Source organism: Apus apus, chromosome 3, assembly GCF_020740795.1.
Source record: "Apus apus isolate bApuApu2 chromosome 3, bApuApu2.pri.cur, whole genome shotgun sequence".
Taxonomy (NCBI): domain Eukaryota; kingdom Metazoa; phylum Chordata; class Aves; order Apodiformes; family Apodidae; genus Apus; species Apus apus.
In genome coordinates, this window is record NC_067284.1 from 37,300,642 (window position 1) to 37,318,674 (window position 18,033).

The 18,033-nt window shown below is 39.9% G+C and overlaps 1 protein-coding gene across 1 annotated transcript in view; it reads left to right on the forward strand.

Annotated features, from left to right (window-relative positions):
* THEMIS (thymocyte selection associated) overlaps positions 1 to 7,128 on the forward strand; it is a 75,999-nt gene extending 68,871 nt beyond the window's left edge. Inside the window, exon 6 of the mRNA XM_051613031.1 lies at positions 6,965 to 7,128. Within this exon, the coding sequence (XP_051468991.1) occupies positions 6,965 to 7,128 (164 nt within the window). The remainder of the gene's footprint in view (positions 1 to 6,964) is intronic.
* The last annotated feature ends 10,905 nt before the right edge of the window (positions 7,129 to 18,033 follow it).

Consider the following 18,033-nt stretch of genomic DNA (forward strand, 5'->3'; position numbering starts at 1 on the left):
CTGGTGTATGGAGCTATTCTTCTGGAGCTGCAGGGCCTTGTGTTTTCATTCACTAAACTTAATGAGATTAATCTCTGCCCAGTCCAGGTTCCTCTGAATAGCAGCACAATTATCTCAACTACACCTCCCAGTTTTCTATCATCTGCAGACTTACTGACAGTACACTCTATCTATCATCCATGTCATTAATGAATCATCAGCAAAGTTTCTGCCTTCTTCTTCACGATACTTGTTGGCTTATGCAACTTTTGGTTCTGGATGCTAGAAAACATACTTGGACTTCTTGAAAACGTTTTTGATTTGGATCTTCTACTGAAATTTTTCAGCACTGCAGTGAGCCAAGGCAACGTTGCTGACTGTTTCGTCTGCCCCATTTTAAGTTTGCCTGCCTTCTCTCTGTTTATTAGTTCTGGGCTCACATCATTACTCTTTTGTCCATCCCAATGAGCCTTATTTATATGTCTTTGATAAACCTTTTCCAGCATCTCCAAGAACATTTGATGTTTAATTGCTATTTTTCACTTTCTAGTATGAGTCTGTTTTTCATAGCCAACTCTTCAATTGTTTTTAATTCTGAAACAGTCTAATCGAGAACAACGTTTTTCCTAGGGACATTTCAAGTTTTAAATTATCTTCTCTTAGCTATTTTTGCTCCATTTCCTTTGGCCTTCATTCCATCAAGATCTTAACCTTTATTGTGGTAACCCTTCTATGAAAGCAGAGTTTTTTGCTGTTTGAGACCAGACATCAATTGTAACAGTAGATTATTGACTTAATTCTTGCTTCCAATAGGCACATTTCTTTTAAACTTTAGGTATCAATCAGGCTCTTTTTCTTTCTGTCTATTTCCCAGAGTTTATGGCTAGAGACCTGTGTTTTGCAAGTAGCCCTAAGTGTATGGCCAAGACTATTAGAGAAAAAAATGCTGTTAGGGCTGCTGAAGGCTTGCTTAGCTCTGGTCCTGTAAAGATTCACAGCACTCAATCTTCCCAGCTAGTCCGGTTCCTGGCTCATCAATCATATGTTTCCTGCCTCATTCCTCATGAAAGCTGCAATTAGTTAATTTGAAGTTTATCCTATATATTGTGTTAGCTTAGACTACTCACAGATCAGGTAAAGAATGGCCTTTGTTGCTGAGGGTTTCAAACAAACTCTTAGTACCTCTGTTTAGTAAGCACATAGAAAATCAAGAGGTAGTATCATAATGTCTCTTATTTTGCAAGGCTAGGAAATTGCTTCTTGTTTGATTGCCTTGAAGTATATCCCTGTGCAAACATTGTCTAAATTTGAATATAATGTGAGTTAAAAGGCAGATTCTACCTAGACCAAAGAGCAGTGATGGATTGTATGCTGACATACCCAAATCAAAGCTAAAGGTTTTTATGAAAGATGTGTGTTAGTATAGCCCAGAATTATTTGGGTTAATTCAAAGATAACTGCAGAATTATACAGGAGATTGGATTAAATGGTATAGCAGTTCTTCCTGGCCAGCCAAGGGATCCCCAGGAGTCCACTGTTGCGTGCAGCAAGCTTGCCTGTTCCAGAGTATATACTCTGCTCTACTAATTCACAAGATAATGGATTAGAAAATATGTCAAGACTAATAACACAGACACACTCCTGTGGGTTTTGAGTGGGAGGAAATGCACCATTCACTGACTAATCTTTAAACTTCTACTGGTGAATGTTAAGCCCCCCTTCAAAGCACCATCCTGTTTCAAATTCCGAATAAGGATGTTGAATTTGTGCTCTTAAAAAAACAGTTACAGAGACAACGGCTGTTTCTTGCCAAAGGCTAGACAGTTCTGAAAAGCAACATGTTTTTCTTTCAGTTTTAAAGCCCCTATTGTCCTTCCTTACAGAGTTCATGTTAATGAAGATAGGACTTATTATCTTTGTTTCTAAGAAATTAAATATTTTCTTCTGTTGCAATTAAACCTGAATTGGCCACTTCAGATACTATTGTATTTTCTTATATTTGACTGAGTTTGAATGAATTAGAAACAATAGAAACATCTGCAGGATAATAACTCTCATCAGAAAGCTGCTGTATCTGTTTTTCTTTAACCTTGAAATATATTCTAAGTGGAGTTTCTAAATCATTATCTAATCTTCTTGCTCAGATCTTAGGTTTCTGGAATTGTTATAGTCTGAAATAAAAAAAGTGTTTGTGTTGCTTTTATTTATTGATGTCAGGACATTTTAGGGAAGATAATTATAGATTCTGAATTTAGGCACTTGATTTAGGAGGCTAGTGGGCTGGAGAAAGAGATACATGAATAGACCTTCTGATTGCAACTTAGGATGCACGTGTAACATATAGTAAATTTGGCAATAAAGATAGTGTAAGAAATTTCTGTCCCTGTGCTGTAGCTTGCTGTCCTGTCAGTTAGGGCAATACCTTTGATTATGGGGCTGTGCTCTAAACCAAACATTAAAACTAATTAAACATAATATTCCCCCAAAGCTAAAAACATTGAATTCTGAATTATTTTGAAAAAAAAAAAGCTGCTGTTTCTTCTTTGATGACAAAGAGATTTTGTATTAGTGTTCTGAATCAGGCACATAGGGATAAGCAATATGAATTAGGAATTCTTTACTGTGTGTATGCAGGACAGCTCTCTCCAGCCTCTACACATTAGCTCAGTCTTTGATTAGGGCAAAACTGTTGTTTAGATATTTTAGCTTCTATTGTCCTGTAAGTATGTTTAAAAAAAATAGATGGACTTCTTTACCTGGTTTTTGCCCTATGAACAAAGTATATCATTGGCCAACACATCTTCCAAATTAAGTTTTAAACAAAGGTAAGAAAATTACTTAAAGATGGAGATGACATAACTTCATAGGATGGCAAGTAAATTGTATTTGAACATTTTCAATCAACTTTCTTCTTACCCAAACTCTAAACTGTTGTACAGTTAGGGAAAGAAAGTATAGGCTCTGAATCTTTATCTATTTCCCTCATTTATTAGATATGACTGGTTTTAATTGCAATAATATGCAGAGATTCCAGGAAGGAGCTTGTAGAAGTGGTTGCAAGGAGGAGTTATGGCCTTGCTCCACCAGCCCTGTGCAGAGCAGGAGCTGGGAGCCTGAGGTGTGAAGGATGATGCCCTGAGCCCTTCTCCTCATCCTCTTGCAGGAAGGTATGATGGGGCCTAAAATTTTGATTGTTTAAAACTTGTGGTAACATTTTCTCATTTGCAAGAGTTGTTGATATACTGAGGATTAATTTTACAAAAAGAAGCAGTAGTGCAACAGTGGAAATGAGTGTTGGTAAGAATTCGATAAACCAGCAAAACAGCCTAGAAGAGAAGTGACAAAGACAAAAATTAAAAATTAAAATAAAATAAAATGACAGTGAAAGCGGTCAACAGATGTTGTTTTCAGGAAATTTAAGATTTTTTAAGAAATTAAATTTAAGATTACACTTTTCCAAGCAACGCGTTAGCAGATTCCAGAGGGAGATGAACATTACACATAAATGAAGTGTAACCCTACAGTGCCTATGAAATATTTTGGTTGTGGTACTTAATAGTTTTTAAAGACATGCTACATCATCATGTGAAAGAGTGTTTGATGGATACTAGCTCAAGGAAGAGTCCATTAGTTTTATGGGCTCTGATTTGGCTATTACTCATAAGCTTTCAGTAGCCTTCCCTGAGCTATTAGCTCTCATTAGCAATGAGAAGTATCAGAACCAGGCACACAGCAAATAAAATGCTACTGTGCTACTGTCCAGAAAAACACTTGGCTTATTCATAGGCCTTCTGTTCTGTGCTTTTTTGCTTAAGTGATGTGCAAAAATAAGGATGTGGTCCTATCGTGTTTATTTCATCATATCATTCCACGTAATAATTCACAGCTATAGTATTCAAGTTAGGCATAAATATGAACACTAAATGTTATTAATGTGGCTGAATGTGAATTTATGCAGCATAATTCTGGAACTGAGATATTTACCACAGCTTCAAACTGTGCTATGATCATGGCCAGGGGCATGTAGGTGTGGAGTGTTGTATGTACATGAGCTGGGGTTTCTAGCACTGGTTGCATTCAAGCAAGGGTTCTGATGGGCTGGGTCACTTCTGTTGCCTGCCTCTTGAGGGAGGGCAGAACAGAATGTTAGGTAAACTGCCTGTGACCTTGAAATTTGTAAAAAACCAGCAAGTATATTCCAATGAAAAAAAAGCCCAAATCCTGCCCGCTCGAGGATACAAGTGAGATAAATGGAAATTTTTAGTCTGCAGAGCACTATCCTTCCACTATAAAGGCAAATGCAATTACACAAATTGTTCCAGGAAGAGCAGAATTAATGAAATTTGGTTTAATAAGTGTTCAGGTCTGTTGTCCCTTACTGCTGCTCTCCCCTTTCCTCTATAATAACCAAAACTCTCCTTATGGCACTCCTATCAAATCAAAAAGAGCAGGTCTGGAGCTATGTGTGTGTGGAGTGGCCAACCAATATGCACATGCTGATTTATCCTGCTGTCTGCTGCCAAATGGAGTGTGTGACAGCTGTGTTCTGCATGCTTTTCTTTCAGCAGAGGAACTAATTCAACTCTCACTTTTGTAATCACATTGAGACTTCTGCTCCCTTCTCAAATCTGCCTGAAATTGGCAAAATAACTTTAAAAAGTATTGAAGAGATTGACAGATGGATGGATAGACAGCATAATGACATAAACTTTTTCTTAGCAGACTGAGATGGTGTATCTTTTTCAGTAATTCAGTGTTGAGGCTAATAGTTGTTTTTTTTCCCAGACAGGGAAGCAAATTGCATTGATGTCACTGTTCAGCATTCCCTTGGGATCATTCAGCTTGTCCCATTCATTGCCTAATGCTTTATTGAAGTGTAAATACACACATTTCAGAAGGTATCCTGCACAGGTTTGGGACTGGAGACAGCTGTGATTTAATCTGGCCTGATGACATTAATTTCCTTTCTCCTTGAGCTGTCTTGCTTAGCAGCATATAATTTTGTTTGCACGTGCCTGGGAAAGAAGAAAGTCTAGCTACACCATCCATGAGCAACCTGTACATAACATCCACATTAGCAAGTCTAAGTGCACAAACAGTATTTCCCTTGCTGAATCACTGGGATTACCTTGTTCTTTCCATGCCTGTTTTATTCATCAGTTTATTTCTACTTGTATCAACACAGCCCACTTACAAATCAATGCAAACCTAGAAATCTTATTAACAAGATAGTGGCCACATGTGTGAGATCTTCATTAAATCTGACATCATAGGTTTGGGTTTTTGTTGTTTGTTTTTTTTTTTTCCTTTTGATGCCTAGGTCTGGAAATACTTTGCTAATTTTCTTATTCCTAAAAAGTAGCAGGGGGACTTACAGGACTTGTCTGTGATAAACTCTGCACTAGTGTGGCCAGTCAGCTGCTTGATTAACTTTATGGTTATTTCTGGCCTTAAAAAAATCTATAAAGGAGAGGATCACAACTTCAGAAAGAAATTAGTCCTGCCCAGTTTTCTTCAGGGAGACATACTTCAGCATGGAAAGTCTCACTAAGAACACATGTGGGGTTTTGAGGCAGTTGAAAGAGTGTACAGCTATTTTCTTGGTGAAGGGACACACAGTGGTTCCAAGAGTAACCGTGGGAGGATTCTTGTTTGAGAAGCTCAGTCCTATAAAGAAGGACCTGTTTGACAAGCGTGGCCTTGCTGGGAGGTCAGATAGGATGTAAGGCTTTGTGCACATTTGCAGGTTGTTTCACATCACGTGGTAGCAAATTAACCAAAGAGGGACAGCTGTACCAAAAGCAGCCTTTCACACACTTTGGCCCTTCAGGTGGAACATTTTGCTTTAGAAACACAATTTCTTCTCAGCTCCATTTAATGTGAAGCTTTCTGATAATCTCTAAGGATGAGCTGCTCCTGTGTTGCTGTCTCAGCCTTGTCTGGTCCTGCTGCCACCTGCTCTTCCCCACTGTGGCCTGGGCCAAGGGATGCGAAGGCTCTGGAGGGGAGACAAAAGCCAGCTGGTGACTGATCCTTGTGGACTCCTGCTCCATGTGACCTGTGGTCCCATGCATCCTACAGGGCTCTCTCTGGCCCTAGGGGAGCAGTAGGACCAGCTGGGCAGGAGAGAACATCCTGGGGTCTTTTGGCAGCATCCTGTTGCTCACTGGTGTGAGCTGCAATGTGAAGCTGCTGCTGTGCCAAGAGTTAAAGCACAGCCTGCCCTGATGCTAGAGATGCAAAGAGGCCTCCTGTGAGGATCTCTACCCTTGTTAGAAAAGCCTACTGTTTTTTTGAAAGTTTGTCCTCTGTATTGCTCCAGATTGGTCCAGGTGGACATGAAAAAATGTATTTCAAAACTTTTAATTTTAACCTCAAGACACTTTCAAGCCTGCGTTTTGTGTTATATCACCTTTGAACAAGAAAACCGAAGGTTTTGGCTCTAGAAAATCCAAAAGTAACACCACCATTTCCTAGCTCCTCCTGGATCACCTCTTCAGGCAATGAAACAAAAGACCCTGGGAACACACCTGCTATAGGGATCATAGATGATGTGCATGGCGGATTGCTCTTCTCTTGATATGGTCAGACAATTTTATCTGCCTGCTTTTACACTGTCAATGATCACACTTTTAAACCATTTTAGTAAACCTTACTTAGACTTACCTGTGAACAGCTAGCAGAGAATAGACAACAGATTATCTGGTTTGGCCACAGGCTTTGAGGTACATGTACTATGCAAAAGCTGAAAGAGGAGTTCTTTATAGTGAAGACTATTTTATGCAATGCTCATCTAGGTTTCATTCTTGACCTGCCACAAGTTCTGTCCAGGAACTTGAGCAAGATCTCTGTGAAAATGAGGTAACTGAGGAGAACCTTGCTTCCCTTGTTTTTAGCTGTCGTGGCTGTCTCTATGAATTGTATATTTTTGTGGGCAGGGTGGAATGTTCCATTTTGTTACAGTTATTTTTTGCTAATTACTCAGGTCTAACAAAGAAGGCACTTGGAAAGTGTGAGACAGAAAATGAAGAGGAAGAAGAAGAGCACGACTATGAGTATGTGGATGAAAATGTAATTGAAAACATAAGAAAAGTATTTCAAGACACCACGGTTAGAAATAAGGATGCACTCTCTGAAGGAAGAAGGTGAGTGTGACCTATCATCCCTTATGGATGCAAATAAGTGCAGGCAGAGTGATTTTTCAGACTGGTTGGTAACCTTCACTCCCCAAAACAAGGGAGGGTTTTCCCTGGAAGCTGCCACTGTCTCCACGAGTGTTCTGTGGACAAGGCAGGAAGGGCACTGTTGAACTGCCACTTGTGATCCCCTGTCACTCCTAACGATGACACCTTTTTTACCTATGGTTGTTCTGGTGGTAGAAGTGCACATGGAAGGCCAGGTTTACAGGTGGAGAAAAAACCTTAGCTAGGCTAACACTTATCCTTAGAAAACCACGCAGAAACCCAGATAAAAGCTTTTTATCTGAAAACCTGACTGCTTTTTCCTCATTTGTGCCAGTTTGCTAGGACTCTAAATGCAATCCTTTTCCTGTTTTCAGAATTGGACACCTTATTGTGCATGACTAAGGTTTGTCTCTTAAAAAGCTTTCAGGCATTACCTGTGTTTTCATCAAATCCTTGAGGTTCTGCTCTGGCAGTCTGCAGAAGACTTAAAGTGCTAGTGAAGAGAGCCTTTGTTCTAAAGGCTCTATGCATCATTTTCATCTAAACACAGATTAGATGTTTTTCCTAAATCTGAGTGAAATCATGTAGTTGAACCTTCCATGAACTTTACTTGGTTCAGCTGAATTGCTTCTCTTGTTAGGAAAAGCCCCTGAAAACCCAGAAAAACTTGAAATGTTGTGTTCTGGAGACTTTAAAAAAATACTTTATTAGGAAGTGGTATTTTATTTGAAAATGTACTTTGTATTTATGGTAGAATGGCATGCAACTTTTCTATTCTGTTTGACTCAAGCCATGCACTGGATCTGAAATAAGCTTACTTTTTTTCCGAAATGCCCAGACTCCCCTGAAATGGGACATTTAGGGCTGTGTGTGGTATCTGTATCTTGTTCCCTGCTCACAGCCACAGAAACTGCAAAGTTACAGGAAAGACTAAAAAAATTTACAAAGTAAAGCTCCTCACATAATGCATTACTTCCTCAGTCCACATGCCATTGAAGATGGGCACTTGTTTTACAATGTAAAGAAACTGAGAGAGAATAAAACTCTGTTTTGACTCAAACAGTATTTTTTACTATAGGCATTAAGGGAAAAACAGTTTCAAGAAGCAATGTCAACCTAGAAGATCAGCCTCTAATTATACCACTTTACCCACCTGCCATTTAAACTTCCTGTCAATAGAGACAAGGTTTCACTTCATTAGCTGTCTTCTTTGAGGTATCTGACAAAGCATGAAAGAAAGGGCCTTAGTCACTTCCAGGAAGATCACTATCCATCTTGGATTATGAAGTATCCCATAGTTCTACTTCAAGAATTCGTTAGTCAACCATTGTCCTTCCCTTCCTCAGGACATTTATGCTATTTATTAATATTTCCTTTTTATTTGGTATATATTATATCTATAAATGAAATCTATTGACCCAAGTTAGAAGGAGAAAATTTTTAATGAAATACAGAAGCAAAATTCAGCAGTCAGGTGTGCTTTGAGAAAATCAGTATTTACTATTTCCAGTGATTCATCAGTGCACTCACAAAAACCCTTCTGCAATCAGGGCCAAAGCATGCCAGGATGATACTAGTCAGAGCTACTCCTCCCCCTAAGCAGAAGGGAGAAAGAAAGAACAGAGATTTGCCTCAGGTTATTGCTATGCTAATTTGGACAGAATAAAAGTGCCTAGAGGGTCAATGACATTAACATGACCTCATCGCTCCAGGACAATAAGCAATTAAACAAGGGACTTGACTACAGATGCCTGAGCTTGCTATAGCAACAACCACCATTAACATATTTTAACCTTTCATTAAAGATTCAAGAGAAAGTAGGAAAAAAATCTGAAAGCATTTAAAATGTGTGGCTTGCTCTTTAACAACACAGGTTTCTTTCCTCTACTGCCATGAATTGTTTTTTCAGAGATTTTTTTTTTTTTTTAATGAGGAGAGCACTCACTTTACCAGTCTTTTAGAAGGCATTAACGATGTCAATGGCGCTTTTTCTTGAATGTGAGAAAAATGGTGAGAGAGGATGTTCTTTGCAATGAACTGGAATAGCTCTGATACTGCTATAATGCCTCATCCCATGTCCCTGCAAAAAAAATAAGATGGAGGCATGGAGGAGCAGCAACAAGAAAAACCAGCAGCAAAACCAGAGAAGACAGCTTCTGTCTCCAGTGTTGATAGCTGCTTGTAACCTCATGGCTGGAAAAGAACAGAAACAACATGGTCCAGCCACCTGGAGAGCTGAAAATGAATACTGGTGTCAGGCTGTTTCAGGACGTTGATTTCTGCACTTGAATTTCATACAAGTGCTGGAAAAGGAATGGTCTCAGATGACTGAGCCTGGATGTCTATTAAATAGGAGACAAAAACCAAAAAGTAGAACAAAGAGAGATGTAATCGGGAACGAAAAAGCTACACAGCTGTTTTCTTCTTGTCATGAGCTCAACAGTTGAGGCAGTTTTTGCTTGAAAAAAGTGCTTTTATGTATTTTCATTTTGTACTGATTTTTTAAAAAGTAATTGTATGAAACAGGCTGAGGTGAACTTTTTTTTTTTTTTAACCTTGGTTGTGCTGAAATGCAGGTTCCTGTATAACAGAAGGTTAAAGGCAGTGCCACAAGTGAAACCCAAGCTTTCTGACCCCACCACAACTTCATAATTCTTTTGTGCTGTTTTTCTAAGATGTTTCTCTGGAGCTTTCGTACTACTGATCCTCTAAGCTGGCTGTTTCTTTCGCAGCTCCCCTTACCTGCTGCTGAAGGCTGAGGTAAACTTTGCAGCCTTAGGGTATTGAAGTGAGGAACCCAAATCTGTGACTGGAGCCTTATCTTTTCAGCACTTTTCAAAGTCCCTCTTCTCTAAAATAGTTTTCAGTGCAGATTTGGGGTTATCACCCACTTTGTTAATTTTCATTGTTTGGTGATTTTTTTACTGCCTGCTGTTTTCACTTTTCCCTAATGTGCAATCCCAGGGAGCAATCAAGGGTGATTACAAAGGAAGAAAGAGAGGGAGCAAATAAATAGTGTGCTGCTCTGAGAGCTGTAACTCAGTTCTTAGTTTTGACATGGGCAGGACTTCAAGCAGCCTATCTCAAAGCAGTGGTTGGTTGAGAGACTCTGGGGCTCTGAAGACTACCAGACTACCATTATTACCTAGATGTTCTTCCCACATGCACAGGTCTTGCCATTCCCCTAGAGAACAGATTAAAAATGTGCTTTTGTAGTGTGGCAAAGCTGGGAAGAAAGCCCACTGGTGAAGTCTTAGCACATTTGCACGTTTCCATTATCTATTAATTAAGTTATTCATTAACTTCCCTCCAGGCCTGCATCTCTGTTGCCCTAGCCCCAGGGCACACCTGTTTGGAGCCTCTCACCAAGAGGAGAGTATCTCTTCTCCCATGTTTGCCAGACCAGTAGTGTGATACGGGCATCATAGGCATAGTCACACCAGAGAAACAGAAGGAATACATTTTGCTGGAGTCAAAACTCAAACTGACTAAAAGAGCTGCTTTGCCTCATGCGGGTCCAACATTTCCCTAAACTGCATGAGCCATATTAGTGAAACAAAAAAGTACAGGTGTGAGTTTCACACACTTAGGCAAAGTTGCTGGCACAGCTGTGTCGGAGTCATCTTAGCCTTATTTTCACTGTAATCTTGGGGTTGCTGGTATAATTGTCCTGACAAACCATTTTACAGCACAGACTAACCCTAACTTGCAGCCATTAATTTGACTCAAGAGCTCATTCACCTGCACTCTCCATGTAATTTTTAAATCCAAATGTAAATGTTTACTGTTTCACCCTGTCATTTTGTTTTGTTTGTTTTCAGAGACATCTGAAGCAAAATAATTCTGAAATTAACTGGAAACAAATAGGAAGCTGTGTCCTTCACGTATTAAGATCAACCACATCTATAAGAAAATGCTCCTCATTAAAGTGTCCTTCTTGTCTTATGAAGAGCATCTGAGACTGTAATTTAACTATAATAATCCCCTGAGAAACTAAACTGCTTACTTGACCTAAATAAGAAGCCAAACCAGCTAATGTCTTATGTCCCTTTGAAGGGACAATGTTCTCTGTCCATATTTATTAATGAATTCAGATAATGATACCAAGTCCAATCTTTCATTCTTATTGCATCTGAAATACCAGTTGGTTTTCTGAAACACTGTAAGGCATATGCAAAAGGAACATCCCTTACTGAAATTAAACTGCTGTATCGTTGTTTCTTTTGTGGAAGGAAGGCTAGAGAGGGGAATGAAGGGTTATCTAAGGTATATGTCAATTCCTTTAGCCAGTCACATAGGCTGCAGGTTAAGGCTCAAAATTGCAAATGGCCAGATTCTGCCACTCTTTCAGACAATGAGCAGTGCTTTATTGCACAAGTAGTACAGTTGTATCACAAAGTAATTCACCTTGCAAAGCAATGCCTCTCATCCTGGAGGAAAGTGCTATTCGGAAGGACTAGGGGTGCCCAAATTTCTTAGCATTGCCATCTTCATAACCCCTTGCACAACTTAAGTGATCCAGAATCACACTAGAGTGATGTATTTTGCTATTATGCGAGCAATTTTCTGAAAACATAGCCAGGAAGGAAGGAAGCTGGAGTCAGCCTTCCCAACCAAGAAAAAGGCACACACTGCCCTCTTTAAGAGGACTGGGAAAAGCTGTGCTGAAGAACTGCAACTGCATCTTGTTGTATCTTGTACAAAGGTCTTGGAGAAGAGGCAGCTCCAGGTATCTCTTTGTGTCAAGTCTAAGTGGCCAACACTGCCACACTGGAGGGAGGGCACAGGGAGCACAGCACAATCTCATCTTTTTTAAACAAGTATTTATTTTGAAGGATTTCCTTTTACTTCTGAAAATTAACAATGAGAGCCAGATGGTTACATAGCATCTGAAGGAAGACCTCCTTGGCATAGAAGGACAGATCTCCCTTTGTGCCTGTGGGTGCCAAGCAGCAGCAGGGAGAGCCTCTACTTGCACAGAAAAGCATTTCAGTGGGCTTGGCAGTGAGCATGTCATCATATTAGAGCTGCCACATACTTGTCTGCGGTCACTGTGTGCAGTCACACAAGCTGCACTGGTAGAGTGTGCTTAATATTTTTGGGTGACACTGGACCTAGTCCTCATGTTCTGGCAGAGCAAGTCTGATACTTGCTGGGCAGCACAAGCACAGCAAGTGCTGTGTATCTGGAAATGTTAGATTTAGGACAAGTGCACATCCCTCTGGCCGTGCTTTGAATCTCAGATAAAATTATTGACAAGTGATGTGTAAATACACAGTTTATGTACCAGGAGTTTCCAGACTCAACAGCAGCTTGATTAGAGTGGCATATCCAGAAATGCCAGACAGAAGGTTGGAAAAAAAGAACATGTTTAGAAAGTCTAGACATACCATATTTTTAGTCCTACTGAGTAGTTAAAAAGAAAATGATAACAAAAATGCTGTAATGCACTTTAAAGAAAAAGTCTTTTCAAGCAGTATTGTACCTTCAGACTTGCTTATTAAATTTCTACTGAATTATTAATTTTCACTAATGCAAATTAATTTGGAATTTCTCAATATTGTGTCACATTAATTTATTCAAGATAAATATCCATCCTAATTAAAATAAATTGCAAATTAAGTATTAAGCTTTGATTCCATGCATGTGTCATATACGGTGTTTGCGTATCACTAGTTAATACAGAAGCTTGCAGGGGTGTGCAAAACTTGTAAGTAGCTGATGCATCACTTGTGGATATTTGAAATACAAAGATTTTAACATTTAAAAAAGAAATAAATCTAAATCTATATTTCTCTTTGTAGCAGCTCAAAGCAGCCTGGTTTCTTATGCCAGCAAATGCAGTCTGTTATTTGAATAAAAGGATTTTTTGTATTTTACTGATTTTTTTTCCTTTTTCTACTGAACGTGTTGTCATCCTCTGCTGGATGTCTGAAAGATATGGTAGCTGTTGCTACCACAATTTTCTTTCGCTGAAATACCAGCAGCCAGACTTCTGCAGCTAGAAAAGACAGAGAGGAAAGCCAACAGTCCCCCATGGGCTGCGTTAGAGCAGTGCCAGCTGGTAGAGGGAGGTGACTCTTTCCCTCTGCTCAGCACTGGCAAGGCCACATCTGGACTGCTGTATGCAGTCTTGGTCTCCACAGTACAAGTACATGAACATACTGGAGCCAGTCCAACAAAGGGCCATGAAGATGATTAAGGACTTGAAGCACCTGACATACAAGAAAAGTATTTATATATGGCTTTGTGAAGCCTGGTCTAGTGTGAGGTGTTCCTGCTCATAGCAGGGAAGTTTGGACATGGTGATCCTTAAGGTCCCTTCCAACCTTAACCATTCTACGATTCTACAAGAGTCTGAGAGAGCCCAGAAAAAAGCAAGGCTCCCAGTAGTTGCACTCGGTGTTAGGATGGGTGTTAGGGTGGGATGCAGTAACTTTCCTAACAAACCTAAGCTTCTTTCAGTCATTCTATAGAAGAACCTGGGAACTAGTTTGTGAACAAAACTGATGCTTATCAACACTTTTTGCATCTTCTTCCTTTTAAAATGCTTCCAAAGAAGTAATTTCTCTTCTTTGCATAGATCCTGTCACATAAAGAGTCTGGTTCTGCCACCCTTGTCATGTGCAACAATCTTGTCTTGTATATTCAGGCTCATTGAGTTCAATGCATTTTATTCATGTGAGTAAAGGTGGAAAATTTTATAAATGTTGTAAATATATTTGTAGCAGAGATGTCTCTGGTATCTTTCTTCAGACACAAGGCTCCAGCATTGTATCCTGTCACAGAAATGAGAGCTAACCTGGCTGTTGGGTTTACATGACTCAGAGACATGGTGCCTTTTGCATTCATTTCTTGACATGGAAGAGAGGACATGGTGCTGTGCTGTAAGAAAAGGACATCCAGTCTTGTGGGGGAAAGTGAAGGGTAGAGAAAAGGCATGAAGTAAGGTCCTAGCAAAAGGGTTGTGTTCAGTGCTTAAGACTTAATAAGTATTGTGATTCCCTTGTGCTGTACAGCTGACCGCGGTGATTTTTTACTGTTTGCTAATACGTGTTTGACAAAGCTATAATGTCATGGCAATCCTTGAGGGAACTGGTTATCATTCCCAGACATTATGCTCAAGAAGACTGAATTCAGAAAGGGAAATATATTTTCAACTGAACACAAACCATGATCCCTATGCCTGAAGAGAATACAAGTGTATTTAAATAATAAGATATTTGTTTTGCAAAAGATTGGCATAAGCTTTTGCACAGAGCTGTTAGCTTAAAGGCTTATCTTTTTTAATGTTAAGAAGTATTTCCAGTGTGTTCTCACTAAAGGCCTGCTCAGGAACAGCTGCTTCCACAACACTCCATGTGTGCATAAGCCCTTAGTGAGATGGCATTTTCTGTTTGGATGATCAACATGCACATTTTTTATATATCCAGACTTTGTGCCCAGGAAGATAAGAAGAAACTTGTCCGGGCATTCTTCTTTAAATGCCAAAAGCTCTTTTGTTTAAATAAAACATGTCAAACAAATTCTTATCTACCACACTTTTCACAATAAGAAGCTGCTGTTTGTTCTTGCTATCTCTTCACTTTATGTGTTTGATACTTTTCAATCCTCTTCTAAGACTGCCCAAGTGTTTTCCTAAATTTTTTTCACTTTAATGTGCCTTTATCATATAATCTTTGGACTCCTTGACACCATATTAAACCCGGTAGTCTCCAAGAAGAGTTTTCTTGCTTCTATTTCATGTATTAGTGGCAGGTTGTTGCTGTTTTTTGTTTGTTGATGTTGTTTTTTTATTTTCCTCCCTAATTTTTTAATGTGCCTGTGTACTGGAAGTGTGCTTGTGTTTTGCAGCAACACATCTCTGTAATGAGCTTTCTGCCTCTTTTCTTGATAGCTTATATTTTCTAGGGTAGCCTTTTACAACTCTTTCTCTGGTACTGATAAACCCTATGGGTCTGATCTAAGTGTCAGCTGCTGGCAGGATGGGGGGGAGGAGGGATGACCCTGCCTGTGCCTTGCTGCTGTCTGCTGCTGATCTTGCCCCAGTCCACTGCTACTCTCCCCTGCCAGAGAGTGGCTACCGAGATATACTTCAAAAAGAAGTATATACTTTGAAAGACGTATGGCCAGCAGGTCAAGGGAGGTGATGCTGCCCCTCTACTCTGCTTTGGTGAGACTGCACCTGGAGTATTGCATACAATTCTGGAGCTTCCAACACAAGAAAGTCATGGAGCTCCTGAAACAAGTCCAGAGGAGGACCGTGAAGATGGTCAAAGGACTTGATCACTTCTGTTATGAAGACAGGCTGAGAGAACTGGGGTTGCTCAGCAACCTTCAGAAGAGAAGGTTTCGGGGAGAATTTATAGGAGCCTTCCAGCACCTGAAGGGAACCTACAGGAAAGAAGGTGAGAGGCTTTTCACCAGAGAGTGTAGTAATAGGACAAGGGGTAATGGTTCTAAACTGAAAGAAGGTAGATTTAGGTTGGGTATTAGCAAGACATTGCTCACCATGAGTGTGGTGGGGCACCGGAATAGATTGTCCAGGGAGGTGGTGGCTGCCCTCTCCCCGGAGGTGTTCAAGGCCAGGCTGGATGGGGCTTTGTGCAACCTGGCCAAGTGTGAGGTACTCATAGCAGGGAGTTTGGAACCTGATGATTTTTAAGGTCCCTTCCAACCTTATCCATTCTATGATTCTGTGTATCCATTAGCCCAGCCATTTTTATGTTCTCATCTAACTTTAAATTCCTCTTGTCTGTTAAGATTTAGAAGTATGTGGAAGTGGTTACACAGTGTCTCTCAGGCCTGATCTCACCAGGATTTAAGAAATGGCTGTACTACAAGTTCTTTATTCCCTGTGGCTCAGCACAGCAAGGTCAGCAGCTCAGGCCAGCCTCAGAAAGTAGCAGGGATTGCTTAGATCTTCCTAGGGCAGCCTCAGAAGCTATGGCCTTTCCTTCTTGTAAAATACACTAGCTCCTTCATAAGCCCCCTTGTCCTCACAGCACAGAGGAAGGGTTTGAGTGGGTGCTCGGTGGTTGCCCCACAGAGTACTGCAGCTACATTGCCATCAACAAGACTCTTCTTCTTTTTCCACCTTATTCCAGCTCCTGTTCTTCTTAAGCTCAACAATCACATCTGTTAGTATTTTGGAGCACAACATCACACAATAGGAGAGCTAGACAGAGAATTTCTTTCTAAAATTTAGCTTTTCTCCAGTCTGCAAGGCTGGTTCATACTACTATTATCTGTCCTGCCATGCTTGCTGTGGTCCTTTCCTGCAAATGTATGCACATATTGTTCATGCAGCTCTTGTCTGCAGCTACAAATGCTTTGCAGAAGGAAGTGAGAGACAATAATGATTTTATTTGTCGCATTTTCTGTCTTGGAGAGTCTGGTTAGGCATGAATCAGTTAAAAACATTTAAAAATTATCAAGTTTTTCTAGATAAACATGTCACATAAAATTAGTCATAATTTAAGTAGGTATAAACACTTTGGAAATAATATTTTTGTTATTCTGCTTCCATTCCTCATTCTCTGAACCCCATTTTGAATGACTGTGTGTGCTTCGCAGCTAGAGCAGCTCTTTCTAGCCGGAGCATTCTGGCAAGTCTGCAGCCCCTGGGCTCTCCTAGACATCTGTACCAGTCTCTGCCTGGGGCAGCACTGTGCCTCACACCAGAAAAGTTATTCCGAAGAAGCCCCATGGCCCATTTTTTCTCATCTGTAGTACAGATAATTAGACCCAAAATGAGTTGGATCTGATCTTCAGATATCCAAGCATATTCAAACAGTTAAATTGTAGTGGGAACATCCTATTGGGTGTTAGGAGCTCAAATGCCTCTGTGGACATGGGCTGTAGGCACTTCAAATTTAAATAGAACAGAGCCATGGAAATGCTCTGATGTCCAGCATCAATGCAAAAATGAAATGGCAGTGGGACAGGTGGTATCAAGCAAGGATTTTTCTTCAAAAATTGAACTGAAGTGAATTTCAGACCTTTTCAGGTGCTAGCTTTTTGCACTCTATATATGAAAGCTCAACACATGATCAGAAAAAGACAACGTGCTCTGCCTGTCTTGTCAGTTATTAATTGAAATAACTAAAATTTTGGGGAAAAATCACATTCGGGAAAAAATCACATAGGAGAGAACATAAGGGCCATGCAGAGTAAGGACAGGGCCTGGATAGCAGTGAAACAGTAGGAATTGGACAAAACCAGATTCCATTTGGAGAGAAACACTCTCCAAGCAGTTGGCTGCCCGGCCTCGAGACAGGCCAGCAGGACACCTGCAGGACAGATAAAAGGGATGGAAGCACTCCCCACAGCTTGTCGTGGTTGCATATTGTATGAACAGCTCTTTTTGTTTTCTCAGAGCGCACCTTATGTTAAATCTAAGTTAATGACAGAAAAGGTCAAAAATTTTTTTCTAACTTTTCTGGAGCACAACTAACTTAATATTTTAACAGCTGGCAGCTGTGGTAATTACTTTTAGATTATACCTGAAGTCTGTTGGAATCTAATTATTCTGATCTATGAACCAAGTAATTAAGGTAAAAACTCCCACATTTTCTTAGACCTCATTAGTGTATTTCCTTTGAAAATTGTTAGCTAATGATGGTACATTAAAAGTTTATCCATAAAATGACAATGAATAATTAAAACCTTTGTCCTGGGACATTAAAGGACAGAATAGTGTTTAACTGCTCAATGTCTTGGTAATTATTTCTTAATTTTCAGTGCAGGTATCATGCAAGTTTGGGGAAAAAGGACCAATAAAACCGGAAAATGGCACAAAAAGACACAAATAATTTTCCTTTCCTTCATTTACTTGGCAAATACTTCAGGAGGTGTGGAGCCTCTAGAA